This window comes from Spermophilus citellus (assembly GCF_964194105.1).
Source record: "Spermophilus citellus genome assembly, chromosome: 4".
Taxonomy (NCBI): Eukaryota; Metazoa; Chordata; class Mammalia; order Rodentia; family Sciuridae; genus Spermophilus; species Spermophilus citellus.
Window position 1 is genome coordinate 159,253,011 of NC_138185.1, and position 12,002 is coordinate 159,265,012.

At 37.2% G+C, this 12,002-nt stretch overlaps 1 protein-coding gene and 1 pseudogene across 8 annotated transcripts in view; one reads left to right on the forward strand and one right to left on the reverse strand.

Moving 5' to 3' along the window:
- The window catches only part of SYNE2 (spectrin repeat containing nuclear envelope protein 2), a 336,255-nt gene that overhangs the window by 50,095 nt on the left and 274,158 nt on the right, over positions 1-12,002 (forward strand). For all 7 annotated transcript variants that reach the window (XM_081290325.1, XM_081290328.1, XM_081290329.1 and 4 more), the window contains exon 2: positions 1,827-1,957. In XM_081290325.1, the coding sequence (XP_081146451.1) occupies positions 1,879-1,957 (79 nt within the window). In that variant the 5' untranslated portion in view covers positions 1,827-1,878. The remainder of the gene's footprint in view (positions 1-1,826; positions 1,958-12,002) is intronic.
- On the reverse strand, positions 5,011-5,396 carry LOC308647363 (leptin receptor gene-related protein-like; annotated as a pseudogene). Its single transcript has one exon. The product of its transcript is annotated as a leptin receptor gene-related protein-like (transcript).

The window sequence follows — 12,002 nt, forward strand, 5'->3', positions numbered from 1 at the left end:
TTTTTAGTTAGAATGAATCAACTCCGTAGAGCCACTTTGTTAAGTCTGGCTGGTTCTGATGCATCTTAATTCAGAGGGTAAGCAACTGAATTATTGATAAAGTTTATTTGGTAGATAAAATCTTTAATAACAGTGATCTACAGGAAAGATAATAGAAGGAGTAGTTTTGATAATAAACATTGGGGAGGAAGAAATGGAAAGATTTTTGAACTGTTTAATGATTTTTATCCTCTTCATATTTAAAAATAGTCTGTTTAACATTTAATATGACTGATTGTATCTAGCTGTTGGCCTCAGATTTATTTTTTGGTTTTCCTTTCAGCATTTTATTATGATAAATTTCTAGTTATAGCAGAGTTAGGGTATTTTACAGTACATGTTCGCATATTCAACACTGTTTCCCCACCTCTGTTCCGCCTTCACCTCCTCTATCCCCATCCTGCAGCTAGAGTTTGAACCAAGGGCCTCTAACATGCTAGGTAAGTGCTCTACCCTGAGCCACACCCCGACACACAGATTCTAACATTAACTTCATCCAGTACTTGCTTGGTTACAAAGCTGTACTTCCATCTTATTTTATTGATTGATCGATTGTGGAACTGGGAATCAAACATAGGACTGGGCACATCATAGACAAGTACTGAACCACTGAGCTACATCCTAAACCCTGTGCATACATTTTATATATTTGGTTAATTTTATTCTAAGTTTTTTTTTGTTGTTGTTTTGTTTTTAGTTGTAGTTGGGCACAATACCTTTAATTTATTTTTATGTGGTGCTGAGGATCCAGCCCAGGGACTCGCACATGCTAGGTGAGTGTTCTACCGCTGAGCCACAACCCCAGCCCAGATTAATTTTATTCTTTAATTTAAAATTTTTTTTAGTTGTAGATGGACACAATAACTTTATTTTATTTATTTATTTTTATGTGGTGCTGAAGATCGAACCTGGTGTCTCACACATACTAGATAAGCGCTCCACTACTGAGCCAGAACCCCAGCCCCTGTTTAGGTTTATTCTATTATTTAATTATCCTCTTGAGTGAAGTCATTATTTTATTCTCAGTCCCCAGAAATTAGTAGACACACACATACACACATCCAGTGCTTTTTTAGAGTTGTGATGTAAGGAGTTTATTCGAAGAATTAAGATTCAAGGTGAAGAGCAGGGTGTAACTCAGAGATAGAGCACCTGCTTCTTCTGCATGAAGCCTTGGAGTCAATCCCCAGCACCACAAAACAAAATACCTAAGTAAGTAAGTAAGTAAGTAAGATTCAAGAGACTCAAGAGGCCAAGGGAGAAATGTGTAGGTGGAAAAATAAGTACTTGGGAAAATAATACAATAGATAGATGTAAGTTAATGCAGTCTCAGCTCTTGTTGCCAGTGAATGGCAACATTTACGGATCAGAAAAGGAACTAAATTAAATAAAATGTTTTGAAGAAAATTCTCGGTGGTTGAAGGTTAACAACACACAGGCTAATGCCTAAGATACCAGTTTATGTCCACTTTGTTTCCTCTAGAAAGTTACTGAATTTCAGTTTCCTTTTCATGGCTGGTATGGAATCCACAATACTAGTTCTTTTGGAGTTCTGCCAGCAATTCCAAAGCGCTTGAATAGGTCACAGGGCAAAATCTTGATTGTGATTCAAAGAGAAGGCGTAGGTTACTTTGTTCCCCATGAACTGCGGAAACACTCCCAGAAACCTGCGTGCACATCTTTTGGAGGGCAGTGTTTGCTTGTTGCTGTTTTCTTGTCAGGGTACATTTATCAGAAATGCAGAGCTGCGGAGTCCCTAATGAACATTTCTCCCTTTTCACTTTCAGTTCACTTCTGTAACTGAGATGGACATGAGATAATCTCCATCGAGTCAAAAAAATGGCATCTAGTCCTGACCTTCCCCACAGAGATCAACAGGCTGCCTTGGGCATTGACCATCTCCAGGTGTCACTGCAAGGTAATGAAGATCCCATGGGGTAACACCCACAGACCCTGTGGAAAACTAACCCTCCCTTCTTCACAAATCCTACTGCTTTCTCTCATGTTTTTTTTAAAGATATATCTGTATTTTTCCAACTGTAGAACCCTTTCAGTCTGTAGCACTTAAATGTCTTTATTCCTGTCTGGCTCTCTGGGAATTTGATATCTCTGATTTCTTACTCTGAAAGTATGCATTTTATTTGCATTAACAATTGGTTAGCCATAGTTTGCTTGGCATTATTTTGTACTTTTTGCACAGCCTCTTTTAAATGCATACCCTTATTTTTGCCTATTCTGCCTCAATAGAAAGGACTATTAGTAATGTTATATGGGAAGGATTTGTCAATCATGTGAATTCTGTATGTGCATCTCAAAGTACTGCTTTTTTTTTTAAGTGCTTTTTATGGAGTTTGGTAATTTGAAAATTCCTTAGCCACTAGACTTTATGTTGTTGATAAAACAAATATTGGAATTGTAGAGTTAGTTAGTATAGAAGAACTAAGGCTATTGAAAAAAAAATCTATATTTATAAAACTATATATTTTAAAGTAATATTAAGATTATGGATAGTACTACACAAATATTTAGGACAATACTTAAAAGTCATAATTTTTTTTAGCCATTTATGATAAGGATTCTAAGATGCTTTTCTAATATTTTATTGATTAAAAATGTCTTTTGATTGATTAGCTTCTTGTCCTTGAGGTTAAGATGGAAATCTATTAATGGAATAGGTTATGTCTATGTCAGTCTTTTAAAAGTAAATACTATGATTTTGGGGGCTGGGGATATAGCTCAATGGGTAGAGTGCTTGCCTAGCATGCATAGGGCCCTGGGTTCAATCCCCAGCACCACCACCAAAAAAAAAAAAAAAAAAAAAGTAAATACTGTGATTTGTATAGAGTAAGAAACATTTAAGTTTTTGGGAGGTAGAATTTAAAATTTTTCTTTTTTCTTTTTTTTTTTGTAATGGGGATTGAACCCAGTGACACTTAACCACTGAACCACATCCTCAGCTCTTTTTTGTATTTTATTTAGAGACAGGGTCTTACTGAGTTTCTTAGGGCCGCTAGGTTGCTGAGGTTGGCTTTGAACTCGAGATCCTCCTGCCTCAGCCTCTAGGATTATAGGTGTGTGCCACCATGCCTGACCTCCCAAATCTTTAATTTTTATAATACCTCATAATATTCAGAAGTAGTTGGAATCAAATTTTCATTTAAATGAAAAAATAGTGTTCTTGCTTTTTTTTTTTTTGTAGTGTTTTGGCTAAAATAAACAGCTAGATCTAATTTCTAGTGGTGGCTCTGCTGCTTACTGGTTCTTTGAATTTAGACAGGAGACTTCTTTTTTTGAACCTCAGTTTCCTCATTTGCATAATATGGATGATCATGCCCTCATTTCAGTTTTCCCAAAGAGAAAGAGACACAAAGGACACAGCACAGTGCCTGGCACAGAATAAGGACTCCATAAATGTATTGTCATTTCTTTTTCTTTCTTTTTTTTTGTGTTAAAAGTGAAATTTATTATAATAAGTGCAAGTGTCATGATTAAAAATGCCAGTTAAAATTACAAAGTATTTAAATAATCTTCCCAATGTAAATATTGCAAATGACAACTTCAACAATTCTGTGTATTCACAGAATATTGAAAACATGAAATCATGTACAAGGCCAAAAAAACAACATTGCTCATTATTCTTTTAGATATCACTTTTCTCTTCTGGTTCCAACATCACACCAACTAACAAAGGGTGTACTAATTACTAAGATCACAAGCCTCAAGGTGGAAGTGCTTTGTACACATGTCAACTGCCACATTAATGTTTTAAAACCATCGGCTTTCTTCTTATCAAGTGGTTCTATTTCCTATATTTTCTTTTCTCAGTGGGTTTGTGGACAAAAAGATGAGCTAGTAAAACTATGATTATAAGATACAACATGACATGTATTTCCCATGATTTATTTAAAGGTGGCATGAAGTTTTGAATGAAATACCATTAAGTACATCAACATGTAAATAAACTCCAGCAGTTCACTTTTGGCTTGCTCACTTGGCTCCAGTATTTCTTGAGAAAGGAGAAGGGCAGAGCCATCAAGAAGAAAGGGCAAGTCAGAACTGCTGAGGAGTTGGGATAAGGTAGCATTAGGAAGGGGTTAGGAAGAAGTACAAGACTAATAAGGGATATTTAAAAGTGATGCCTATCTCTTCTTCTCTCCTCATAATTAAAGCAGGGACTGGTTCCAGCCTAGCCTTCCTCTCCTGCATACCAGTGGGGCTTGGGTTATTTTGTGCTCTCGCACTGTGAAAAAGGCACCACCTTTCAGATGATGGACATATCTGCTTTCCACTGAAAACACTTTCCACAAATTTGGGAAATAGCCCATATATTACAGTTTGGAACAGTTCACAAACACCAAAGAGAGTCTGAACCCCTCCTCAACGTAAGGATATTTTTTTTCCCTCAAATGAGCAGAACTCCCAAAGAGGGTAAGTGATGGATCCAAGGGGAAGACAAGGAAGCTAGGTGTGATGTTTATAACAAAATTTCTCAAACTCTAATGTGAATATGATTCACTCATCAAAATGCACTGGGTCTGGGTGGTGGGCAGTGGAGCTTCAGATTTTATATTTCCAATAAGCTAGGAGATGCTAGTGCTCTTGGTCTGTGGACCACATTCTGAGAAGCAAGGGTCTACAACACAGAGGGAGCCAGGTTTTTCTGAGCTATAAAAGACCTGCTTCAATGTCTTCACCTATCTAAGCATACCTCCACACAAAAGGTTTAGACGGCCTGTACAAATGAGCAGCTGTTTGACTATGTGAACAGCCAAACAAATAACATAGTTCAACTTCAGTAAAAATAGTGGTCCATTATCTAGGAATAAAACTAATCTTTTACTTAGGAAGTCTTCCTTAGAGTGATCATGATATAAAGGTATAAAAAAACCAGCATATTAAATCTCATAGTAAAATGCCATGGGTATACACATATACATACAGTACAAATCTTAAGAAATGCAGTGTTCTCTATCAAAATAAAGTGCTACCATGGCTCCAGCTAAAATCATCTCCTTTTCCAAATACCAGGAAAAAACCTTGAATTGTAAGAAAAATGACAGTGTTGCCTCCCAGTACAAGGCTCCCCATTTGATGATGGCCACACGTGCAAGAATAACAGGAAATCCAAAGGCAGAAACAACAATTCCAGTAGTGAAGAAATATGCACTGCTGGTTGTGTTACAGTCATATGTGACTCTTTTGGAGATGAAATGGGGAATAGGGGAGATGGTGTGGAAAAACAGGACAAAAAAGGGCGAGTCTACACCATAATCCTCCAAGGCACATCCCAGCACAAGAAAAGTCAGTCCAATAGCCCCAGCGAAGGATAATGCCACAAGAGCTTTAACACCCGCCATGTCTCCCGAGCTAGCGTTATTTCTTTTTATATATTTATGGCCACAGATCTTTGTGTTAAAATCTTTGTCCAGGAACACCCAGCTAGAGCAGAAACCTCCTGGTATATAGGAAAAATTTGTAAACCAGGAGTTTTGATATTACTGTTTTGTTGTTGTTGTGTTGTTTTGACACGTCTCTTCAATGTCTTCCCAACACTCACAGGATGGGTTTAGACTTCTTGGTGTAGGCACAGGTCCTCTCTGATCTGGTGCTTGCCTTTCTCTCTGCTGTCGTCTCCCACCACACCTCTGTAGGCACACTGTGTTTTAGCCCCACATTTTTCCAACGGGCATAATCTCCCTTGCCCAAGAGTGAGTGTGTTTGCTCAGGTTGTTCTCTTGTAGCCCTGACTTCTTGTGTAACAATGGAGTCCAACTCATCCATCCCAGGGTCAGCCAGCCTCAGGCTCCTCAGCCTGAGCTCCCTCTGTTTTCTTATGTCTGTTTCAACATTCATAGTATTATAATTACTGTATTTAATAATACTTTGTTCCCCACTACAGAGTGAGCCTCCCATAGCATGTTCTAGCTTACTAGCACTTTTGCATTATCTCATGGGATCTACTTTATCTCACTTGATCTTTACAACCATATGATAAGGTAGATCTTTATATGTTTGGTGAACAGAGATGCTGTGGCTCAGGACGTCTGGATAATCTTCCCAGAGTCACACAGCTGATGAGCAACTAGGTTTTGACTTGGAGTATAGTTTTCTTTTTTTTTTTTTTTTTTTTTTTTTTTTTAAAGAGAGAGTGAGAGAGGAGAGAGAGAGAGAGAGAGAGAGAGAGAGAGAGAGAGAATTTTTAATATTTATTTTTTAGTTCTCGGCGGACACAACATCTTTGTTTGTATGTGGTGCTGAGGATCGAACCCGGGCCGCACGCATGCCAGGCGAGCGCGCTACGGCTTGAGCCACATCCCCAGCCCGAGTATAGTTTTCTTTTCACTGTATAGCACTCCCTCTGACACACTTCAAAGAACAATTTGGTAGGCATAATTTCCCTTCCACCTTTCTCTGAGAGTCTATTAAGTCTCAGCCTTACTCTCTTCTGTCTAGAGCAAACTTAAATCTAGAATGTGGATGGACATCTTCAGCTCACCTTAGTGATCTCAGGATTATAAATTGCTCAAAATAATTAGCAAATTACTAGAAATATAACGTGCTTTGGATTATAACTAGGTCATACAATCTGCTTTACAATAGAAGACTAGTATGAGCTATTTAGCAAGGAAAATGTCATATCTAGGAACTAGCCAGTCTGAGTAATTTACTTACATGATGTATTTCAAGGGTCAGAGTGCCTGATGCGTCATCCATGGGGAAGAAGTGGGAAGCCAGTCCCACATGTCGTTTACTGATCCTTGGGGTAATTTGAGAATGGAGGTTTTGTGTAATTTGAGAGGTTCAAGATCAATGCTCATAAGAAAGTTTTTCCCCCATTTTCATTTCAGAACATTTTTTGGTTTTGTTTTAAGAGGCAGATAGAGGTAGTATGATGGTCTAATTAAGTTATAAAGCCTTCTTTATTTGAGCAAAACTTCATCTGAGGTGAGGGAATTGTGGCCACACCTTGGCTCAAAATAATGCACTCAAAAAAAAAAAAATTAAAATGCCTGAATTGAAATGTGGTGATTCATCATTGATAAGCTATGAGAACAGGTATCCCATGTGTGCAGGGACTGAAGGCGGGTGGGCCTGAAAACCAGGGGTGCTTTGTCAGTAAGCGATTTCCTCCTTTTTCTTCATTTTTGTATTGTCTTTGAGAAAATATTTGTATAAAGGGATTTGGAGGTACTTTTTGAGGGCGATATTTAGGTTCTTTGGTCTAGCAGGGGGAATGTTTGAGTGGTTAGGAAGAAAAGGGAATTGTATTTATGCTTTTGAGTGCGTTGATGTAAAAATTGAATTTTAGTTCAGGGCATTTTGTCTTAATCTAAATGATCCACATTTTAAACAAATTTAGACTATTCAAAGGCATTCATTATAATCTGGGTGAGTGGTGCATGCCTGTAATCCCAGCGGCTTGGGAGGCTGAGGCAGGAGGATTGTGAGTTCAGAAGCTAGCCATAGGGAGCTGGGGTTATAGCTTATAGTTGGAGGGAGCACTTGCCTAGCATGTGTGAAGCCCTGGGTCTAATCCTCAGTACCATACATAAATACATACATACATACATAAACCAAAGGTATAAAAAAATCCAACAACATTATTTAAAAAACAAACAAACAAACAAAAAAACGCCAGCCTCAGTAACTTAGTAAGGCCCTAAGTAACTCAGCAAAACCCAGTCTCTAAATAAAATATAAAAAAGGGCTGGGGGTGCTGGGATTGTGGCTCAGTGGTAGAGCACTTGTCTAGCATGTGTGAGGCACTGGGTTCGAACCCCAGCACCACATAAAAAAAAAGCTAAATAAACAAAGGTATGGTGAACATCTACAACTAAAAATATTAAAAAAAAAAAAAGGGCCTGGGATGTTTTCCAGTGGTTAAGGGCCCCCAGGTTCAATCCCTGGTACTCCCCTTTCCCACCAAAATGCATTCATTATAGAATCTTTAAATTTTTCCATTTGGATTTGTCCCTTGAAAAAGTAGTGTTTCTTTCCCCCTCTTTTTAAAAATATTTTTTTAGTTGTAGATTGTCACAATGTCTTTATTTTTATGTAGTGCTGAGGATTGAACCTAGGGCCTCACAAGTGTGAGGAAAGCGCTCTACCACTAAGTTACAGCCCCAGCCCTATTTCTTTCCCTTTTATCCTATGGAAATAATTACTGCATATTTTGTCTGAAACAACATTTTATGGTCATAAAAGGAAATAATTTATGTAACACAGCAAATTATTTTGTTTTTAAAAATGATGTAGGTAATGCCTTAGAAAATCAGCATCTAGCTGCAGAATGTTGTCCTGAATTAGACACTGAGTTAGGAAGGAGTGTATTCTATTACCTTTACCACCACACAAGAAGTTACCTTTCTTGCAATCCTGCCAAGAGGCTGGTGAATGGTTAACCATCTGCATGGATCTGTATAAAAACATGTTCAGCCCAGTTACTGTGTCATTTCAAATAATATACATATCTCATATTCAGTGCTGCTATCACCTAGATGATGTATTGTAAAACACTGAAAAACCCTCTGTGTCTTGTGGGTGCATATCATAGCGTGATAGGGCTCCACAGGGAAATGTGAGTCTCTATAGTTAGGTTATTATCCATTTAAATATATTCATTATTTACTGAGTATCCATCTGAAGGGAGGCTTTCACTTTATTTCTTATTTGGAATAACATTAAAAATTATCTATCTGGGAAAAAATTATCTAGCTGGATGTAGTGGTGCATGCCTGTAGTCCCAGTGCTTTGGCAGGCTGAGGCAGGAGGATCACAAGTTCAAAGCCAGCCTCAGCAACTTAGCAAGACCATAGGCAACTAAGTAAGACTCTGTCTCACAATAAAAAATAAAAAGTATTGGGGATGTGGCCCAGTGGTTAAGCGTTCCTGGATTCAATCCCCAGTACCAAAAAAACAAAAACAAAAACAAACAAAAAACACTCCAGAAAAAAAATTATCCAGGTTAAGGATACATAATTAAAATTAGATAGGAGGAATAAATGTCAAGAGACTGATTGTACAGCAAGGTGACTATAGTTAATGATGATATGTTGTTTTCTTAAAAAATGTAAACAGAGTGGATGCTATATGCTCACAAAAATGTAACTGTATGAGGTTTTGCATCTGTTAATTATCATATTTAACCATTCTATAATGTACGTGCACACAGCTTGGTGTAGTGGTGCATGATTGTAATCCCAGCAGCTAGGGAGGCTGAGGAGAATTGCAAATTCAAAGCCAGCCTCAGCAATTTAGTAAGACCCTGTCTCTCCCCGCTTCAATTTTTTTAAATAAATAAATAAATAAATAGGGCTGGGGATGTGGCTCAGTGGTTAAGCGCCCCTGGGTTCAATCCCTGGTATTCCCCCTCCCAAAAAAATCAAATCATACTGTACATGATAAAAACACACAGTGATATCTGTCAATTAAAAATATTCTACTCTTGGAGTAAAAAACATTATCCAGATTTAGTAGGTTAGGTTGGAAGCATCGTAATAAGACATAATGTTTAATTTACCATGACTTACAAAATGCTGAAGGCCAACTATGTGCAGGGCGCTGAGTGATAAGGATACAAAGGAAACTACATCAAGCACTTTTAAAAAGCAAGTTTTCCTTTGCCTGTGGATGCCGTGTGGAAGTGCCAAGGATGCAGATCCAATCACTTTACATTTTGGTTATCTATCGTAGAAATCCAACCAAAGTATGGCTAGCATTGTTGTCTGGGTTATCTTTTCATGTTTCAATTTTAGGGAGGTAAAGAATAAAAATTGAATTCATATCACATTATTTGGAAGACGAGTGATGTATTCCAATCATTGTTTAAAAAAAAAAACACCAAAATTTGGTCAAGGCTTCCCTGGGGTTTGTTGTCTTCTGACTTAGCTCCATGTAATTGCTGCTTTTCCTGGGGTTTCCTTTTGTTTTTGAATATCACTTACTTCAATAATCCTGAATTCCTCCATGTGCACATTTGGTGCCCTGAGTATAATACTGCCATATCTTTTATGGCCAGTGAAATTTCTGAATATTTTAGGTCTTCAGTAAACAATTGCATAATGAATAATGGAGTGGCCACTCCAGTATAAAACACAAAGTCCTGTAAATTATCCTGAATTAAAAGAATCATTCAATGTTCAGAAAAATTGGCAGTTCAGGATGGAAACACAGATTTCTTTAGACATGAGTCAGTGAGGTATTGGTATGTTTAGTATCATGTTTCTAAGACGAAGTCTGTTCTACCTGTGGCTGTGAATAAATCCCTGTGACGTCTTAGAAAGAGGAACTGGATTAATAAAAAAATCTTCCAAGTGGAATTTTTATCCCTTTGCAAGAAAATTTCTGGGTGAAATTTTGATGGAAATGATGCATGAGGGGTAAGAAAGAGACGTGTATTAACAGTTAATAATTTTGGTTCCCTAACCAGTTTAGCCTGCTCAATTATTATGAGTAAAAGCAAATCACGCCTGGGGTCTGTTTTGGCTGGTTGGATGATTATTACACCCAGAGAAAACAATCAAGTTACAGTCCTTCACTGGCTATCAGTGTTGTACCATAATAACACAAAGCTTCCAGGAAATTCTGATAATCGCAGTAGTTGATATCGTCCTTTGCTGTGTTTTCTTGGAAGATTGTTTGCCTTGGCATTATAAAGCTTTATCATCTTTAAAAAACACCAATTAAGTGAAAATAAAATAAGAGCTCTTGTGGTGTTTGTAGTATATAGTAATTTTCAGGAAAAAGATACATATTATTATTTTTTCTTAGGTTGCATGTTTGATTTTGGCTTCTGGGAACTTTAGTTCTGTTTCTGCCAGGAGTTTGGAGATAAGATTATATTATTCTGGGTCAGTTACATTTTGAAAACTAGGGCAAGATAAATCCAGGGTCATTTAGAGTCCTGTTAAAGTGGGTTAACAAAGATCTCATTCATTCCTTATAGAAATAAAAAATCCTTTTTAATTAGCCCCATGAGAGATAGAAGATTTTCTGAGCTTTTGTGTATGAATCTGTGTTGGGCAGGGTTGTAATTATTCAGAGTAGTGTAGTGTATCAGAAAAAAAAATTAAAGTTCAAAATATCACTTTGAAAATGGGGAACTAAGAAGCTAATGTAGTTTATTAATTTATAAGCATTCGATGGTTTTAGTCTGTGATCTAACATTCTGAAATTTGGAGGGCATTCTAAGTGTGCCCTTAGATAACTTTTGTGATCTGATTTCAACATCAGCAATTATAATTTCTCTGAATGACTCCATTTTTTCTAAATCATTCAGGGCAATTTTGATAAAAAGATAACCACATTTGTTGTTTTTAACATATATGAGAGTGAGAGTTTAATACCACCATATATTTGTAGAGTCATGTTAAAGTGGTAGATGAAAGCATATGGATGATTTATAAGAGAAATTGAATATTTTGAAGTTTTTTAATAAGTGTATCTTTGGAGGAGAGGCATTTTATTTTATTTTTATGTGTTTATCTTCCTGGTATTGGGTATTAAACCCAAGGGCACTTTACCTCTGAGCCTCATCCCAGCCTTAATTTTAATTTTTTTTCTTTAATTTTGAGAGAGAATCTCACTAAGTTAAGGGCACCAGCCAGTTGCTGAGGCTGGCCTTGAATTTGTTCCTCCTGTCTCAGCCTTCTGAACCACTGGGATTACAAGTGTGCACCACTGTGCCCTATAAGAGATATTACATTTTAATGAATAATCTGATCATTGAGGTTCTGTGATGTATGTTGAATTAGCATGGGAAGAAAATAGCAGAAAAAATACTCACACGTTCTTGCTGTTGGCTTGTGGGGTGAATAGCCCTCACTAGTCGAATGTTGTTTTTTTTTTTTCTTGCCTTTAACTGCACAAGGGCTTACCTATTGCGTCAACAGTGTCATATTACAAGGTAAAAGGTTAATGGATCAAATGCAGAACAAAACAACCCTTTTCAAATTTGAGAATAT